This window comes from Pyxicephalus adspersus, chromosome 7 (assembly GCF_032062135.1).
Source record: "Pyxicephalus adspersus chromosome 7, UCB_Pads_2.0, whole genome shotgun sequence".
NCBI classification, from domain to species: Eukaryota; Metazoa; Chordata; class Amphibia; order Anura; family Pyxicephalidae; genus Pyxicephalus; species Pyxicephalus adspersus.
The window spans coordinates 47,026,167-47,047,195 of NC_092864.1; the positions used below are offsets into that span (position 1 = coordinate 47,026,167).

Below are 21,029 nucleotides of genomic sequence, written 5' to 3' on the forward strand. Positions count from 1 at the left end.
GCCTTTATTTAGCCTTCTCCTAGGTGAACTATGCTTGCATTTGATATTAGCTGGGGCTGCTTTTGCATTCCCTAGTACTATCTACTACTATCTGACATTAAAATAACATGTCAAGGGTTTTTACCAAATACGTAACCATATTGAATTTTTTTTTTTGTTTTTAAAAGGAAATTACTGTATGGTTGCTACGGAGAATTTACTTTGCCTTATTACAGAAAGACTGAAAGAATGGTTAGGTACTATTGCTTACCTTTTCAATGAGAAGTTTCTTGCTCATTGAAATGCATTTATTTAATCGCTCTTTGTATTTTTCAAGGATTTTCTGCTGTTCATCTATTTGTCTCCTAAGGTCACAGTTCGTCTGCAAGTAAACAGAGAAAACAAATGGTAAAAAAAAAGCAATCACACTACTGATTTTGTTCTTTTACTTAATTTTTATTATTCAATAACTGTAGACCCTGGATATTCAGCACTTTGATCACAAGGAATGTGAATGAGATGGTGAGTTTATTACAATGGCACATATACCCATAACTAATATTTTAGAGCTTTTCGACAGTCACAATTGCTTGAAGGGTCAAAGAGAATTTAGAATTAACAAACACATTAAAGTATCCAACTACAAATGAGGTATACATTGAGGACAGGGCCATAATCTACTGTGATCAAATCTAGGAGGCTGATGGGTGCTTTAAGCTCCCAAAAGCCAAACCAAAATAATCAAATGCTCATAAGTGATTATTGAACTGACACAGCACAAAGTATTATTATCTATACAAAAAGATCTGTTTTATTACCTAGTTTAAAGTATGTTTAAAAAGTAAGTTTTAAAAATAGGTTGTTGAGCAAAACCTCTTTTGCAAATACATAAAAAAACCTTCCTCGACAAAGTTACTGCAAGTCCGCATAAAATCTGCATTTCAACAAATATAGAAAACTGGATAATTTTTTTTGGTATGGTTAGGACTAAAAAAAATACATCATAAAAAAAACTCAAGGATGAATACTGATACTTTGCATTTTGAGCATGGCAAAAAAGTGAGTTACTGTATTGGAGAAGAGTAAAACTCAAAAAGTGGTTTAAAAGCTATAACTTGCACATCTCTTCTCCACTACACAGCCCTGTCTAAAACAGGGAGACTTGACTTTTTTCATGGTCATGCTTCATTTTAGTAAGATTTCTAGGTTTTTATCCCTCCCACACCCTGACAGTGAATGGGCAAAAAGCACACACATGAGCCTTGATCTCTTTACCATTCTCTTCCATCCTTTTATTAGCATGCTTTTTTTGTATTTCAGCACATTCTTGGGATACTTTGTCTATTCTCTTATAGGCTGATAGCAAGCCCAATTCAACTATTTCCTAACCATATACATTTAATGCATGCGCTGTGCACTTATTCCCTCCCCCTCCATCTCATTCAAGCAACCTAACCCACCCTCCCCAGTTCCATACGTATGGAGATATGAAGAGTCATGCACCAGAATTTGTTTAGATTTCCAGCCATAAGACCTAGGCAGTATATCCTGTCTGACTTTTATGTGGCTTATTACCTTTACCCGGTCTGGAAAAAACGCATAGAAATCAATGGGCCTGTACTGCACAGCCAACAGAGAAGGTCTTGTAGTGGGAGAATGTTAAACATTGGAACTGTGAAGGAGGAGGTAGGATTAGCTTGGTGTTAAAAAGGAACTAAAAACTGCCAAAAAAAAAATACACTTACCTTCAATCCCGCAGGCAGTCCGATCCCTCCGGGGATATCTTGCATCTGGTCCTGCGTCGTCCCAGCATCTGTCGTCCCGATGCCGCCATATTCGTCTCTTTTTCAGGGTTCTTCACCCTACGTCACCCGACCCAGGTGCAAGATCGGGTGACATAGGATGAAAAAACATTTGCCGATCTCACTGTGCATGCCTGAGATCGGCAAATTTTTTTCCCACAAAAAGGCTCCTTTTGCACATGCCCCAGATGCAGAAGGAGCACCCAAGAGCCTCCAGGGATGCCTGACTTAGATATCCCCGGAGGCTTTGCGCTCCCAGGGCCTAGGCGATCAAAATAATCAAATGCCCATAAGGGGCGGTGCTGCACCCTTTTCTAAATTCTTTTTTTTTTTTTAAACAAAAAAAACCCCAAAAAAATGAATTTTGAGCTTACATAGAAAGGTTGTCCAACCTTTTATGTAAATGAAAATTCGGAGCTTAGGTACGCTTTAACAAGGAGGGTGGTACACTTTAGGTGAACATTGTGAGAAACTGCACTTAGCCTTTAAGGATAAATGAAAGAATGCAGAACTACATAAACACAAACTTTGAATGTACATTTTATATTTATATAAAATCTGCTCAGCGTTTAGCTTTAAGTCAAATACAAATTTTAGCGCAGATGCAGACATGTACAGTTTAGTTGCTTTGTATAATTAACCATCTGCTGAAGGCAAAGCAGGAAACTGAAATTCTTGTCAATTCATTGAGAGTAAAAGGGATTTGCCTTGAATGCATGGGTCCTTTTTTGTGTGGCAGCTCACATCACTATTCATCTGCGCAAGATGATTGTGCTACCGGCAGCTCCCAACAAAATTACCTGCTCCTGAAGACACTTTTCTAAAAAAAAATAACATATTACTACCATTTACTGTCAATCCTCCTCTATTTATCTGTGCAAGGGTTATTTATAGAAGAACGCAGTATTTATAGTGCACCTCTTGTTTGAGATGTATAGAGGACCAGGCAGACACCAGCAGCAATACAGCATGAAAGCTTCATGAGAAGAGTGCTGTAATCACAACATGGCCGAAACCGTCAAGGACATTATAAGGTCTCCGCTGTGAAGCATTATAAACTCTGGCAATGGTCAATTGCTAATACAAGCACAGGAATGACGAGGCATTGTTACAAAGTGCTTGTACCAAAAAAAATGCTTTTGGTAGACAATAGTACTAATTAGGGAAATGTGAAAAAGAGAAGAAGGTCAAGCAGTTTATTTTTTAAATAATCCTGTTCTATTTGCATGTGTTTCCAAGAAAGTGTTGCTGAAGTATCCATAAGTGTACTTTGTATTTTAAGTTCCTGGTATTTTCTAGGTAAACTAGGAAAAATGTTTATTAACACTGATTCAGTAAACAACTCAGTGTATTAACACCATCGCTACCTAAGACGTGTGCATGACTTTTCAAAGTGAGTTTGATTTCTTGACATGTACTTAATATGGTCCTTTTACATGTATTTATTGTTTATCACATGCATAAGGGCATGAAGATTATGAAGGGAGAATATTTAAGATGGTCTGTCAAGTGGGCATTGAGAAGAAGTAAAATGAAGGTGTATAATAAAAAAAATTAGGATAACTGGGAGAAAGTTTGTGTTGCCCACAGTAACTGTCCTTGCAAACAATCAGGTCTGAATTTGGGAAAAAAACACTGATTTTACCTCCATTTATTACGGTGTTTTTTTACAGTGTCTGGCAATCCAAGCAATTTATCCCCCTTCAAAACGGTAAGCAAAACATACATAAACATACTATTTAAAGTGCAAGATGAAGGCTTGATGTCCCCTGGCTGTGTTTTTGCAAATGTAATACAACTAGTGAAAATACCCTAATTTGACATGTTATCGTTCCCCAGCAAACCCCCTATTCACCAGAGCTCAGACTATGGGCCTGATTTATTAAAGCTCTCCAACAATGGAGAAGATACACTTTCATCTGTGAACCTAGGTGATATAGCAAACCTGGAATTGATTTCTTAAAATTAATTTGGTATTTGTCAGCAAATGTTTTCAATCATGGGCCAGATACATTCCAGGTTTGCTGGATCACCTAGGTTCACAGATGAAAGTGTATCTTCCCCAGTTTTGGAGAGCTTTAATGAATCAGGAAGAGAAGGTGTGGGTGCATGAAAAGGAACATGCTCATAGGAGGAAAGAATATGGTGTGGAAAAAAGATAAAAGTTGTATGTCTTTGCCCTTCCACTGTCTAGTTTACTGGGTTGGGGTGGGGAGATGACACCATTGTATTTACATTATAACTTGTGCAAACCTATAATTGAAATATAACTTGAATGAGATGATCCTTTAATCAAGAATAATATAGGTTTTCTACTCACCCTGAGCAAGTCATCTATTCTGCCTTCTTTTTTCTCCAGATCCTGATTTTTATTACTTTCTAATGCAGCAAGTTTCATCATTGTAAGATCCGTCTAAAATAAAGAAGACAAAAAAAAAAGAGAGAGAAAGAAAAATCAGGTTTTGTAATGACAGAAGTGTGCTTGTTGTTAAACTTTTGCTACAACCAATTACCATACAGACAGGCACAATAAATATGTGATGGCATAGCTTATAGCAAGGGTTGGATATGTGCATGAATCCAACTTTGATTTGATAACAAAAACAAACAATACTTACTTGAATTAGTTTATATGATAATTGTTTTGTAGGTGTTATAAGGTGGTCCCCAAATGCTAATGCAGTGGGAGAAGGACTATTCTGTCGAACCTAAGGGTAAAGTAGAGTCAGTCTAGTTATTTTACTGGCTTGCCTTTTTTAGAAAGTGAAACATACACAACACATGTAAAACAGAATGTAGAAGCTGAACACCAGGTTAACATTTCAAATGGGCAACATGGTTGGCTCAGTGATTAGCACTCTGGCCTTTGCAGTGCTTGGTCCCAGGTTCAAATCAGGACACTGTCTGCACAGAGTTTGCAGGTTGTCTGCAGGTAATGAGATTGTAAGCCCCTTTGAGAGACAGCTAGTGACATGACTATGGACTTTGTAAAGCAGCTGCATAATAGATGGCCTTAGAAGATATCTTTGGCAATGGACATTTCTATACAAGTGATGCTTTAGACAAACTGGCAGAAAAGACAAAAAATCATGAAAAAAAAGTCATAATATTTATCATTTGAATTCAAGCATGGACTTACAGAAGAGGAAGGGGTGGAATGTGAGTGAGAGTTCTGTGGAGACCGTATTGAAGGAGGTAGACCTCTTACTGGACTGGAGCCATTCCCACCTTGGTACTGAGAAAACAAAACACAAAAAAATGTTAGAATACAATGAAAGCAGATTGTTACTTAGAGGAGGAAGCAACACAGAAAAAGCAAGTTAAAATGAAAAAAAAAACTAAAACTTTAAAAGGCTTTATTCTCACGCCTCTATCCATGTCTGTCATAATACGTAGGGACTAAAGCATATTGAAATTTTTGCAATGGACCTGTTTATCTGATAATACCTTTGGTATTGCTTATAAAACAATACATATACAAAGTGATTCATTTTTCTGGATATACAAAAAAGGAATTCTTTTGGCAATATGTTCTTGCATCAAAAACAAAAAAACTAATTTTGTGTAATCAATAGACAAAAAAAATGTCTACTTTGATCGGTATTAGCTGAAAAAATGTGTTACTGTAGAAAACAAGCATATTATTTATTCCAGTATTTGTCCAGTTAACCATCAGAACTAAAAATAAATAAATAAATAAATAAAATATTAAAAAAGTTAATAAACAAATTAAATAGGTAAAACGTGCGAGGGTTGGTTCTTTCCTGCTAAAGGTTATAGGTGATGTCCCTTCTGCAAAAAAAAATCAAACCTACCTGCTTGTTCCCAAGTCTTTGCTTTGATCAACTGAAAGAAATCTATCAAAATGCATTCTTTTTTTTTAAACCTTGAAGGTCAGCTGACTTGCTGATGAATATAACAGTTAATACACACATGAACAGTATTACAACCTGACCATCATTTATTTTGTAGCAGGCAGCTGTAATTATGACAGCTGGGAATTGCAGGCAACTACAAGGGGGACAGGGAGTTGCATCAGGGCAAAGGAAAAGACAACAGTACAGATGCCCAATTCAAGGAAGTATCAAATACTTATCATTCCAAACAAAAAATACATTTAGCTTTACATTACATTTTAGGTAGTATAAAAAATGTAACCTAATTTTTAAATACAGATACATAGAAACGTAGACAGCTTAATCTGTCTGTTTGGTTTACCTTTATCGCACAACACCTACATGAACCTTATTCTATAAATAAAAGGATGAAGGAAAATTCCACTGATAAAATCCTTTACAAAGCCACCGCACCCAAAACCTATAAGGAGTGCTAATAAAGGGCAAGTCCACCTAAAAGCCATGTTTAATTCTAGTAAACTCCAGTAGGCTGAGTCAGCCTCAGCTTTAGAAGGCTTGTACGTAGAAGATAACTCCCCTCCCCAGAATCATACTTACCCAGATACCATGGTCAGCAGTTCCTCTGCTTAAACCTAGCGCCATATGACTTGACTGTCTATGAGACTCTAATGGGTGTAAAGGCCCAAGTTCTCATACACAGAAATCTTGCCAATGGATAACTTTTCTGCATATGCCAGAATCTGATATTGGTAACAGGGAGACAGACTTTAAATATCATGTTTACGCTTTTGAATAATATGTATTGGCTTTCTAGGCTGGGCCTTTAGGAAACAAAAACACCCTAAAAGGCGACCCCCTGCTTTATACCACAGCCCAGAAAAGGAACAACATAATCACATTTTACCCTGCATAGTAATGTAATATTAAGGGAACGGTAGAATAAAAGATGACAAATTACAGCCTTCCTTGCTGTCATCATAGGCAAAATCTCAAATTATCTTTTACCTGTCAATAACTCTAATGAGAGATTAGGAATACGACAAGCTCCTTCTTGTCAAAACAGAACTTTTTCTTTCAAATCCATTCAACAAAATTCAATTAAAAGAAAAAAAAAAAAAAATCTTCCACATGCCATGCAATTTTACACATCTAACCAACTCTGTCAAAAATGAATGTATAAAGTTAGGCTTTGCCAAGTCCTATTCCCAGTGCCATACATTTTTATTTTCTTGGCTCTCAGCCACTCCATAAAGTAAATACCCATTACTTCTAGGGGTTGGGCACAATACAATTAACCCAGACAAGAATTAGCGCCATCACTGTCAGTGTCCATAGCAGTGTGAGCTAAAATTCCAGAGACTTGCAGCCAACACATGGCTTTGTATAAACTCCTGGCAGAAAAGAACAGAGTGCCAGGGAAGCAAATGGAAGGTGCACATAGCCTTTATAAGTTTGCAAAAAAATCCCATCATAACTTTCTAATCCTAATCAATCAAAATTATTTTAAGTAGCATTCTGTGTATTTTGGTACAAAATACAGATTGGAGAGTGTAGCGTTAACTTAACCGCCTATCTAAATGGTATATATGACATTTACAAGCTGGCCTATAATACCATAGAAAAGATCCAATAAGGGTTTCATGGAACTCACTCATTCTTTAAACTAGATGCCCGATTAAGCAGTATAGTGGAAGGCAAATCTAACATGGAGAAAGAAAAGCTGGTAAGAAGGGGGGGAGATTGTGAGGTTTTATCCCATCAAACTTACATCAAAGTAGTCACTAATCTTGTGTCCTCGGCCTCCGCTGTTCTTTCCTAGAAGAAAAATAAGAAAACTACATAAATTATAATATTCCTAAAAATACTGAACATACTGTATATACTTGTGTGCTGAAAGTCACCCTCGGCTTATACTCCAGTCGGGTGCATGGGTGCCTCCAGAAAAGCACCCGATACCCAATGACCCAATTATAGGCCTACAATGTAAAATAAATCTCCATGCAAAAAAAATGTAACGCTTTTTGCGTGGAAATATGGAGAGAATTAGAATGCTAGGTGAGCTACAGCTATCAGCTATCGCTTTCAGCCACTTTTTCCAGGCAGAATCATCCTGCCAGGGAGGTTAAAGAAAATTTAGTGGTTGGTACGGTAAGTAGTATGCCTACCTAACCACTAAATGCCCTATTATGGCTGTAATATGCAATTTCATTGGTATTTTGTTTGAATATTGAAACTTGCCAGTAGCTGCAGCATTTCCCACCCTCGGCTTATACTCGAGTAAATCAATTTTTCCTGTTTTCCCAGATAAAAATAGGTACCTCGGCTTATACCCGGATCGAGTATATACAGTATAATAAAAACAGAAATCCAAGCTTGATCTGAAAAAATATGAAGCATGAAGAAATCCTCTCAGACTATGCTAGCTTTTTAGGCCAGTTACTTACTAGGCAGTGATGTTGGGATCATGATGACAGCCCTAAACTTTGCATCTAAAAAATAAATTTAACGATACCATCTTCTATGCTTGTGTCTAGGCAGTCTCCCCATTGTAAAAATACAAGCAGATGAAGTAGTATTCTAAGAGGCAGATTAGTAGAACTAGCTAAAATGTGGATTAGCAACCATTACAGTATAGAACACCACAGTCTGCACTGTTAAGAAAGTACTGACCTCCTTCTGAAAGAGGTCTAGGCACAAGTAATACCTGTTCTCTTCAAATAAAATCTCAAAGAACCCCAAAATACAAACCAGTCTGGTATAAAGGTCTGTTCAGAGATCCTACATTACTTTTAGCACCCCCACATGCTACAAATTCAACAGCTTCTGTGTACGAACCAATGCGAACTCCCTCTCTTATCTTCGAATCCTAAAGATTTTGTTTTGCCTGCAGCAACATACATCACAGGTGGGCACCCCAATAAAAGACTTTCACTACTCAACTGCAAGGACTCTTGTTTTGCATTACAATATATTAGGTTTGCTTTATAGACAAAACACAATATATTGGTGTTAGCATTATTAAAAAAACATGCTAGCAAGTAAACAATTCATGCAGAGGAACACACATTGGCTTTCCTTATACCTATAAAAGTTCCTGCAGCTTGGGGTACAACAGATTAATGCCCATAAAATATTTGGTGGTCTGATATAATATTTATTTCTTATTGACCCAACAAATCAAAGGTCAGAATGCTAGCAGCTATAAGATAATTAGACAGCATTACACCTACATCATATTAAGAACAGATGCACTGTTTATCTGCTGAATGACATATTTAAAACCATTTTATGAAAAAAAAAAAAAATTGGAAGATGATCTATTTTTAAAGCAGATAAAGAGTGTCCATCTTACAAATTGAGGATACAGAAACCCTGGAACAATGATGTTTTAAGACATCGCTTCTACTGTATACAGTCTAATTAGTGGATAAACTTGAGTATGGAGCGGAAATGTTTGATACCATATGTGAGCGGGGCGCCAAGTCCCACAGAGGAATTTGTACCCACGTTCAAATGTGTTGCATCATAGTAAAAAATAGTTTATTACCTTGACTGCTTTCACTCTGATTCTCTGCTTTCCTCTTTCTACCCCGTGAAGAGTCTGGCTGTTTCTTTTCTGGAGTCTAGATGACAACAGAAAAAAGAAACAAGTTTCTGATAACAGGTATTGCATAGAAACAGGCAGATGAATACACAGTGAATGTGAAACAGGCAGATACACAGTGAATGTGAAGTCACCAGGACAGAAGATAGTTAGGAAATATAACTGGTTTCATAAAGAGGAACATTTTCAGGTGGCGTTTATAATTTTCCACTAATACACAAATACTTTAAAAGTCAAGGTAGGGCATGCTAGACTTAAGGTGCAATACAGGTATAGAAGCTGTGCTTTGCTGTGAAGAAGGTATAGAAGCTGTGCTGTATGGGCATAATGGAAAATCTATTTGGGACAAATGGTCTCTAAAGGAAAAAGTAAAGAAGCAATTTCTTTTACATTTAAAAGCGAGACATGGAAATTTGCTATTAGAAAATGGCTGGTAAGGAAGTCAGCTGTGCACTAGAAAAATACCCTCTCATCAGGTCACCTTCAAGTAGGGATTTTCTTTTTTAATAATTCACTGCAAGGCTGGAAATCTCACCAATGATTGTAGATGTGTATGCTTTTTTTTTTTTTTTTTTTACATTGCCCTTAATTACCATCTATACTGCAAAGTGATAAAAAAAACAACAATGTTTTCTTCATATTGACAGCCAATGACTATTACATACACTGGCTCTTTAACTAGCCCATTGTAATCCGATGTATCAATGGCAACCACTAATGAGAATTGTGTAATGTGATTAAAACCTATAAATACTCAAAAACACATCTGTTACATGAACCGCCAGGGATTTCATCTCAGAATACAGAAAGGCTAAAAAGAGAATAATACACATTTGTCAAATAAGGAAACAGACGTTGACAATCCCTTTTAACATACCTCTGACTCTTTGTCACTTAACGAACCCAGGCTCCCAAAGCTGTGGTTGGAGCTCTCATTGTTTGTTGAGGCCTGTAAAACAAACAAAGATATTAGAAAATAACCAATGCAGAAAATGTACAGAACTGTGCAAAAGAGGGAAAAAGAGTGGCAATTTATGTGCAATATCATCAATCTTTTTGCCTCTGGTTATAATACTTAGTGCATTACTGATGAAAAAACAAGCATGCAGCAAATGAAAATCAGGTAAAATTATGAATCCTTATCACGATACTCGTCTGTCTGACTCAATGCAAATTGATCAGCATTATAAATTACATTTTACCTTCCTTTCTTCTCTCCTTTGCTACATTTCTGTTTTTATTGCATACCCTATTTTAATGCCATATATATGCAATCCAGGTCGATTTTGACCGGTGGGGGATGAACAAGGTGATATACAACTGTGCCTTGTACTAAGATCTCATGAGCAGTAAAGGAAAACAAAAACCCGGAAATGATCTCTCTATGCAGCCAAAAGTGATTTCACATTCCTTTTTCAACCAACAAGTTGGTTCCTTGACCTGGTTTACATGGCTTGTGAATCCAATTATCTTGGACAAACACCAATGTAATTTCCAAAGGTTCTTTTCTCTTTTACAAGTGTGTTTACTACCAGCCTGCCTTCTGAAAGTCCTGGTTTCTCAAAAATACTATGTGTGCAGAGTCCCTGGAGATGGTAAAGGATAAAATGGTGCCTACCATCATAATCCAACATATACCCGATATTAACTGATTAAGATAGGATTTTCCAACTGGGTATTGATGTAAGCCACCTATAGACCTGCCTGAAATTGCTTGAATAAGAATCAGCCTGGATGGATCATCAGAGAACATGACAACTCTTTCTCCTTCACCATAACCTGAGCACTTCACTTCCATACTTCAGGGTGCATAAACAAGCGTGCCAGGAGAATTATCGTACTTGCATGGCCACCTGCTAAGGTCTGTAGGAATCTTTTACATATAAAATATAACATGCCATACACAAAAAGAACAGACCATTTACACAACAGGGTTCAGAACTAGAACCCCTAGTAAGTAAAAATACTAACATTAGATTGTGGGCCCCTTTGAGTGACATCTAGTGACATGACCATGGACTTTGTAAAGCACTGCGTAATATGTTGGCGCCATATAAATACTGTGTAATAATAATAAGCTAAAATTTGTTATATATAAGTAAACCCTATATATTCTGTAAATATAGATACCTTTATTATTAAACTAGCAAAGCCTAAGCATTTCAAACTTGGATGTCAAAGTGCAATACTTGGCTACGGATACTGTCAGTTTTGCAGCCACTTTAGGACTTACTTTATTGGGATGACAATGTTCACACCGCGGGCTTCCAAGCTGAGAAAGCATTGCCACCTTAATGAATGAACTACAGAAAGCCAACCCAATACACAACACTCTTGTTCACTTCTGCAATGTGGGCTATCTGCCTCCACTATATCCTGCATAATTGTGAAATGTACTGTTCAGAAACCTGTACATCACCATGTTGAAGTACATGAACAATTTTAGGAATATCTGATTTGTTAACTTGTAAACAAAATCAGTAGGATAATAGATGGTAAGCTCTGCACAAATGATTTTTAAAACCTCAAAAAATGCTACATTAAAACAAAATGTGCATGTTCCCTTTAAGAAGTCCCCATGAAATCTACTACAGACTCTAGGAAACCACAGGCACTCTCCAGGTGTTAATGATACATGCATTTCCACGCCATCTTCACAGGAATTAGCTATGTGCAATCACTACTGGTTTGTGTGCATTACAATATGAAACTTCCAGCAACACCTAAAACCTGGCAACAATCCTTGTTTACAATTCAGGGAGGAGGAATCTATGCATCTTCCAGCAGGGTTGGTTCTAATTCAGATAACAAAGCCAGTTCAACCATCTTGTGGCTCTGGGTGTTTGCTATAGCACTGCAGTCTGCAAGATAGAGAACTGAGAGGAGCGAATAATGGAACTGAATTACTGCCATACTAACAAAAAAGGGTAATAAATATCACAATCTAAACTACTCGTTACTCGATAACTTGTGCTGGGAGCAAAAGACTCAAGCAATTGTGACTTTCCCTGATGTTGGATGTAAATTACCCAGAGACAGTAACAAAGGCGCAGGGAGAATGCTCTAACTGCTCTACCTAATGAAAAGAATTGACCATTTTGTGCCCTCTACATTACTCTGCTGGTTGGAGATCACGACTTCTAGAACTGTGTGCACTTAAGCAGTGTAAAACAAATGCAGAATATAGGTCACCCTAAAGCAGGAGTTTAATCTAGGCGGCAGCAAAAAAGGCAAATTTGTGCCAACAATAAAAGTTAAAGCTTCACTTATTTCCTGGTAATCTGAAGGGGTTCCTTGTAGGAAGCCTTAGTAAACACCTCTCCTGTGGGCTCCTAGCTGTGTAATATGGACAAAAACAGGTTTTACAAGATGACCAATCATCTTCAAATCCTAAAGCGGACATAAACTAAAAGTTTAAATTTACATAAAAGGGTAGACAACCTTTTTATATTAAGTAAAAAATTATATTAATATTATAATAATATTATGGTTATAATATTATTTTTTTTTTTAAATGCAACAAAGAGTGAAGCACTACAGCGATCACAATGGGTGTGCAGAGCCTCACGGGATACCTACATCACAAATCCTGGGAGGCTGCTCCTTCTGTGCACCCTTTATCTCAGGCATGCGCAGAAGGGGCATTTTTCCTTACTAAGGGGAAAGAGATTCCAACCTCACGCATGCCCAGTGAGATTGGCTCTTTTTTATTTCCCCCTTTACAGCTCAGTGCGAGTTCGAGTGACTACACCGAAGGAAGAAGATAGAGGCGCCCAGTGTTTCCTCCATGCCAGAACAAAGAAAAATCCCAAGATGGGCAGGGACCCAATCGAGGAAAGGTCCAGCGCAATTGAGGGATCTGCAGGAATAAAGGCATTTTTTTCTGTTGAGTTCTGCTTTAAAATGTTCAAGGGAATGAACATTAGCATAAACTTTTGAAGTAAACACCTCACCTGTAAAGTCACTTCTACAAACTGGCTATAATGGATAACTTAGAACGCTGAATGAGTAAACCACTTTTAAATTTTAGCACAGTCGAAAAATGTTTTCAGAAAACATTTATTACCCATTGAAAACTAAAACAGTTTTTAATTAGGCCAGGACATGTGTTCTTCCATAAAACAGAACAATAATACCTGCTTTGTGCAGCTTACCTTGCATTCCTAACTTTGTTTAACCCATGTATAGCAACTTTTAAAGTAAACCCCCATGAGATCTCCAGTTCAACTGGCAATCTCTGCTCCAAGACATAATAGGCACTGGCAGCCTTCCATTCCTCCTGTATATGAGTGCCTTTTGAAATAAAGTACAATCTTTAGTTTAATATCACTAGTTTCATAGACTATCCATCCCAGCAAGTGTAACAAAAAATATAAAATACATAGCTCCCTTGTTATAAAAAGGTTTCGCCAATCAACTAATCTTGGCTATCCTAAGAGTTTGATCACATGATCTCTAAGGCTACGTACACGTCAGATGGTTCTAGTCCAATTCTCGCCGAGAATCTGACATGTGTACAGTGGCTGTTTCAGGTCGTTCATGGATCCGTTCTGGCAGATCTGTAAACGATGGAAGACAAGCAACCGCAATGCAAGTGAAAGGGAGGAGAGCCCAATTGGGTGCCTCTCGTTCTCTCCCCCCTCCAGAGCACAGAACAGTGCTGTATGTACGGTGGTCATTCATTCACCTTTCGGGTCTTGTCTTGGACACGATCTTGAAAGATGTTTTCAATGACAAAAAAATCGAACGCATGTACATCGCCTAAAAGGTGAGGATCTGCTTCGCTCCAACCCTATAGATTCTAGTGATTAAATGCCTAGGCTCGGGCCATGTCACCAGCAAACGTCTTATGAAAGAACCTCATGATAAAATACTAACAGCTTGCATGTAATACCCAAGATTCATAAAAAATACTTTCATACAAACTTTAAAATAAAAATGTGATCTCAACAGAGTATGAATTCCTTTTATTATTCCGTACAAACTTGACAGGTCCACTGTGATTGCCTCACTGGCAGCCCAAAAGTTAACGAGATCAAGTTGTAAACCAGAAATATCACAAGTTAGATAACTGCACTCTTGTCACAGTGTTTGCAGCTGTTTTAGTAACAGACCTTTAATGCCTGGCTGAGTGATTAAGAGGTGCCTTTGCAAAATTGTGCTCCTTCTTTGGTGCTACTGGCTTGGCACAGCTCATCCTAAAAGTATAAATCAACTGGGGCCCCTCTGGAGGAAGCACGCGGTGGAGAAACAGTAGCACAGACTGAGAATTAGAGAAATATAATCCTGAAGAACATTAATTTATGTATGACAATGCCAGCTCACTGCTATGGGACATGTGATCATAAATGTGGGCTTTCATAATATCCTTTTTCTATTATTTCTTGGGAAAAAAACACTTCTAAAAACACCTCAAAAATATTGGTTTGGGGAAGCTGAACTCCAACCCTCAAACTTGTATACATCAAAACTCATAAAATGTACTTATACAAATAGGTTTGTTCAGCAGAATCTGTCAGGATATCAATCTTCACCTATCCCCCAACTAGCAAGACCCCAGTTTTGAGGAGAAAAGGGCAAAACCTGAACATGTTACCGAAGTATAGGGCAGAGGGATTTGCTCATTTATGTGTTGCTCTTTACAAATCAATCACCTACTCATTGTCGCCTGGTCCGGTCCAGTTAGGGCCTAAAGCCCGTCAGATTTCTGTCATTGGAAACCTATTTGTGATTGCTTCCAGTGATGAGAAACAAACAAGTGCTGTACACTTTTGTTCAGGTCTATGGAGGGAAGGGGCGAGTAGCTCCCTTTGCTCTTCTTCATAGGAAAGTACTGTGATCATCCCTGCTCAGGCATTGATCACCCAGAACAGAATTATGAATGGAAAAAATGGACAGATATACACCACCTACTTAGGTCAGATTTTGTTCATTCTGGTGACAATCGTCCAGCATGTGTTTGTAGTTTAATTACAGAGTAGTCTGCAAAGGTATCCAGGATGAGGTTGTGGAGTTTGGCAGGTGCACCCGAGTCACAGGAGTAGCTGAATAAAATTACAGTTCCTTTTGCAGGTATAACAGTTCTAATACATGTATTTCAAATGTGTCTTTAGCAGGTTGCCTTGAGAAAAACTTTATTTACTAATAGGGCCTGTGACCATGAGGTTAGGGCTGATGTACATGGATATCAGCTCCAGAAACAAGTCAAATGCAATATACATTTAGGCGATTATAAGTTTTCTATTGCTTTTCAGCTGAGCTCCGATTGGCCTTTGAACTATTCAAAGTTGCTTCTATGCTGCTTTTGTATTCACATGGATTTGACCGTGTGACAAAAAAAGATAAACCTGGCCAGAGATGGCCTTTAGCAAAAATTTAGCTCAAATGGCTAAATAATATATGATAAATATTTCACTTATATATATGTTATACGTTCATACATATTGTAAGCACATTGGAGGAGAGTAAAACAACTAACAGGGAAAGCCAGACAAAATCCACATTAGAATTAGTCTAAGACTTTACAGAAACTTGTTGCCATCAGCAGAAAACAAGGAGAACAAAGTGAGGGTGAAAAAAAAATCATAATAAGAAAAAAAAAAAATAAAAAAAAAAGGATGAAAACATAAAAACAAACCTATTTAAAAAAATAAAAACAAGTGCTCAGGCATTTTAGTTCAAACCCTTGTTTGGCAAGAATTGTAACCTAAAATGCAATCCTAGAGAACATTAATTATTATACATAACAATGCCAGCTCACAGCTATGGGACACGTGATCATTAACGTGGGCCTTTATAGTATCTGTTTTATAAAACTGCTTGGGAAAAAAAACACTTTTTAAAATATATCTTTGGGGAAGCTGAACTCCAAGCCTCAAACTTGTATACAAGTGTCAGCAGCACTCTTGATCAAAGATCCCTTGGAGCATGTAAGAGAAAAGTCATTTATGACAGGACTATTGAATGAACGACCGTTTCTTCTCTTCATTTGCGCCTACATTATTACAGAGGGCCTCCCTAACTATTCTAACTGTCCATGACTAACTCGAATTTGTAGATGTCCATATACATACATATATATATATATATATATATATATATATATATATAAAAACTGTTATATACCCAATGATACAAAACTTAACAGCCGCTTTGAACTTTCCTGTCCCGCGAAACAAAGAACAACATCCTGCAAGCAATCCAGTTCTAGGTTACATAACCCATGCCCAGTTCTGTTTCTAGTGACCTGCAGGATCATGGGACTATTCAGCCATCTTCATGCACTTTGCTAACTTCAGCACTTTGATGCAAGGCTTGCAGGGTATTCAGTCATGTAACCTTCTTTCTGTAGGGATCTCTGTTGGAACATGCAAGTAAGTTTAGGATTCTACTACCCCTACTCACCCTCTCTAGCCTCTCATTTATTGTTTAAAATGGCCCTCCATCTTCCAAATAGGGCCATTTTAGGCAACATTATGGAAGCAGTGTAAGCGTTGCTTTTGAGGAAGGAGACACGTTCGTAAAACAAAAAAGCATGCAGGAGAGATGATGAAATTCATTTCAACTGACCGAGAACAGCAATTTATGGCAAATAAAGAATTTGAATATTTCAGAACTGGCATTGGCCTGACTGATAAATAAAGGCTCTGAAGCGACAGTTTCATTTCCACACACATTGCAGCTTTCCTTATTGAATCAAAACAAGATACCAAATGGTTTGTGCCCTAACCCTTTCCTGCCATGGCATTCCATTCAGTGGAACACAACAGTACTCCAACGTCTAGTTCATCTACATTTCTGAAATCTATTACAAAAACACTTTTTTTTTTTTTGGCACCAGGCAATTTTTTTTTTTTTTAATCACAGATTAAAAATGAAAAAGGAAAGACAGTTAGCCATTTTTTGTTCCAGAGGATTCGTCATTAGTAACTTGTTAACCATTAGAAAGTTACTAATAACCAACTGTCATTAGTAAATTGTTGCATACAACCTTAAAGCAAAAGTAAACTCAAAATGAAAATAAAAAAAAAAAACAAAAAAAAACAAACACTTACCTTTAATCCCGCAGACCAGTCTATCCGTCAGGAGATTTCTCCCATTGGGTCCCTCTTGGTCTCAGTATTGGTCTTCGGCCCAGCACAGAGGGAGTGTCAGGCACCGAAATCTTCTCTCTTCTTCACACATCCCCTAATCTCGCACAGCGCAGGCACAAGATCGGGTGATGTAGATTGGTAAAAAAACTTGCCGATCTAACTGCGCATGTGCGAGATCAGCAATTGTTTTCCCTATTGATAAAAGGGCAGTGCTGCACCCTTTTTTTCCCTTAAAATAAAGGGTGATGTACTTAAAAAAAAAAACCCAAACAAAATTTTTACTTTAAATAAAAGGGTTTAGGTACGCTTTAATGTACATGTATGCTTCTAATAATAGACGGAAATAAGATGGAAACTGGATAACCAGGGAAATATTGATAAATAAAAGGAACGTTTGCTGTGCCAGTCATGTTTGATGGAAAATAAAATGTCAGGAGAGGTTTACTAAAATGCTGTAATGACTGCTGTTTGGTGGTTTTGCACTGAACCCATATACATTAGTCACCCTGATCATAAATAACATTTGATAAACGACAACTTTTTTCTATGGTAACCCTCAGGATTATATTTGTGGTGGTATTTGTCATTAAGAATAATTATGGACAGATGACCCATCATCTGCTGATTATGCCAGGAAACTGGATCAAGTTTGGTACCCCCTTATAATCTGCAAATGTTTTTGTTTTTTTTTTCTTTTTAAGTTTATTATTTTGTAAGCATAAAGTTTAAAAGGAATTCAAAACAACAAATAGAAATAATTGGTAAGCTAATAATTCCATATGGCATAAGGGTCTTAAACAGAGTTTGCACTTTATGCATGATGTAAAGCAGGGGTGTCAAACTCAAATACACAGAGGGCTGAAATTAAAAACTTAGACCATGTCAGGGGCCAAACTTTACATTTAATAAAAAAATTGAGGAAGTTTACTACTTCATCCATAACTAACAAAAACAAACCCCTCAACATACACTTTAGGGTTGAAAATACTAATTTCTATATCTATACAGGCTGTGTGTTGTTTATCCTCTCATATCACAAGTTTGTGACACTAAATATTACACTATGCAGTCTCCAATAGATTGAAACAAACACAATGCCCCTGGTAGTCAAGCACCATGGGATCATTGCCTGGTCACCATGTGTCACATGCTGGGTGTACAGAAATAATGTCTATGTATTTAGCATGTATTGAAAATGATGATGTGAGGTGGTAACGCAGGTGGGCGGGCCAGATGTAGTTCATTTTCAGAATTCTTAGGGGGGGCAAAAAAAAAAAAAAAAAAGGACCTTAAGGGCCAGAGTTTGACACCCCTGATGTAAAACAACGCATCCACTTTAATGCCGATATCACCAGCTGCAAATACCTACTATTATATCTGCACCTTTTGGAAGGAAAAAAGGAAGCACCAAGTAGGTCCAAGTAACCAGAGAAAGCTTACACAATATTAGCACTACATTTCCCACAACTTGTGCAACAGAGCTGAATTGAAGAGCATCCGCAATGCACCAGCACTTTCATGTGGGAGGAAGGAACAGCAAGTCGCATGCTTTCATATACCAAGATGTACTGGCTATGGTTTGTTCTTAACAGCTGAACAGAATAGTGAAAGAGCAACAGGACTACATGGGCGTGTCAAAAATCCTCAAGACGGTATTCCTTTACACCAGGCTTTCCATATATAAGACATTAAGGAGCCTGCAAGAAATGCATTCGGAAATTATTTTCTTGCTCAATAAGCTGTGGCTCTCAGATGCCCCTATGTAAAGAGAAAGGCCTTACAAGTTTACGTAGTGAGACCTAACTTCTCTTTTTAGCCACTAGAGCAGCTGAAAATGAGGACAAATTTGAAGGACGTGTATTTTTTTTTTTTTTTTAGCCAGAATGTATCTAATAAATTCAGGTAAAAACTTTAAATTAAAAATAACCTAAACCAATATAACCTTATGGCCCCATTAAAGTATATAGGGAGGGTACTACAGACACACAGTTGGTGCAAAGGCAGATTTGCAGAGTAGAGGATGCCAACGCTGGAAGTGGTCGTTGCCATCATAGAGCGGTAAGACATTTTAGTGTAGGCCAAACTTAGAAAAATGTGGGCTACTAGATTACAATTTATTACAAACTCCTTTTGTGTCTTACAGGAGACGATAAGTAAGAGAAGGGTTTTTTTTTATTATTAATATTCACTCCATTATTGTTAGCCATCACCAATGCACAATGGATAAATATTTCAGATAAATTGACCTTTCCGGCGCAGAAAAATCAATAGCATGATACTGCAGTGTTATTAGTGCTCACCAGGGAGATGGAAGACAGAGCATTTGGTCACAAAATGGCTGTCATTATGTATAGGGACAGGTGTTCTCTTAGCTCAGTGACATGATGGTGGTTTCTCCTTATCACACGTATCCTTTAAATCAACATCATGTGAATCCTTCTCAGCTAGTCCAGTCTACAGTTGGGGTGCAGCTGTCTAAAACAAACTGTCACACTTAGAGTACACCTGTTGCCTTCAGCCAGTAAAGACAGCATTTCTGTTACTTCAGATGAAATTTTCACTCACTTTAGCTCCGGCGCTACAGCTCCCGGTGCTTCCAGTACTTCCGCTGACACCTCCCGTAAATCTGGCCTCTAGCAGCTCCTGCCGTCTGGGGTCCAAGCTGTGGAGTTCATCCATGACACCTACAAAACAGAATACACAAACAGGAAGTTTTATTTTATTTTTCTCCATTTTTTAATGATCAGACCCTGAGGAAACAAATCATGTGAATGTGACAGAGGATAGCTAAATTTAAAAAAATTAAATCCAAAATGTAAAAACTTAAGACGCAAACTACATAGCTACGAGGCTCAAAGCACCCCCCCCCCCCCAAAAAAAAAACAAAAAACAGTGGAAATGTGCAATAATGAAAAAAAAAAATCACATTTTTACTACAATTAACATATTTGATAGCAGCCGATTGCACAGATGCAACAATATGCAGAGACAGTGCAATTCCTGAACGGATTAAACAAGTCAGCAGAAACAACAACTACTTATAGGATTATAACTTTGTTGACTTTCCCTTCTGAAAATACCAGTTCCAAGACTATCATACGGCTACGGGTGGCTCCAGTACTTTGAGTCATTGAACAGAATTATGGAAGGAAATCTGACTTATCCAATCTGTATGGGGATGTTTTTCAAGATAGGCGTCCAGTATTCAACCCAGAATATTTTTTTTTAAAGCCAGGTGGGAAGAAATTGTAAGTGAATGGCAGCCCCTGTATTGTGACCCGACTTTTCAGTAACCACCCAAAACAGGAGCTGGGGAGACCACTGGCTTCAATAAAAACAAAGAATTGAATGCTCGTCTATTACAAACTGGAGTATTCTCAATGTATACATGGGTCAAAAATGCCCCCTTCATTTTTCGAATTATGTACAGCAATGAGAGCTCCACAACAACTTCTGGATAAATAGGAGTACACCCTGCAGTTTACACTAACAACCTGGGTAGGCTGGTTGTCAGTGTAGAAATCAGGAAGAGCTCCTATTGGCTAGAGGATGTTCGGGAGCGCATCCTGCTGCACATTTGCTCTGCTAGTCAATGGGCATATAGCAGTGACCTGGTAAACAAGCTGCATGAATGGAGCATGGAGATAACCAGGTAAACAAGCTGGTCGAAGGGTGCATTGCAGTGACCAGGTAA

At 37.7% G+C, this 21,029-nt stretch overlaps 1 protein-coding gene across 6 annotated transcripts in view; it reads right to left on the bottom strand.

Moving 5' to 3' along the window:
* TLK1 (tousled like kinase 1) overlaps nucleotides 1-21,029 on the bottom strand; it is a 131,499-nt gene that overhangs the window by 13,521 nt on the left and 96,949 nt on the right. For all 6 annotated transcript variants that reach the window (XM_072418320.1, XM_072418319.1, XM_072418324.1 and 3 more), the window contains 8 exons: nucleotides 19,901-20,019; nucleotides 10,120-10,191; nucleotides 9,186-9,261; nucleotides 7,407-7,453; nucleotides 4,921-5,016; nucleotides 4,400-4,489; nucleotides 4,102-4,194; nucleotides 251-361 (listed from right to left, as the gene is read on the bottom strand). In XM_072418320.1, coding sequence (XP_072274421.1) covers nucleotides 251-361; nucleotides 4,102-4,194; nucleotides 4,400-4,489; nucleotides 4,921-5,016; nucleotides 7,407-7,453; nucleotides 9,186-9,261; nucleotides 10,120-10,191; nucleotides 19,901-20,019 — 704 coding nt within the window. The remainder of the gene's footprint in view (nucleotides 1-250; nucleotides 362-4,101; nucleotides 4,195-4,399; nucleotides 4,490-4,920; nucleotides 5,017-7,406; nucleotides 7,454-9,185; nucleotides 9,262-10,119; nucleotides 10,192-19,900; nucleotides 20,020-21,029) is intronic.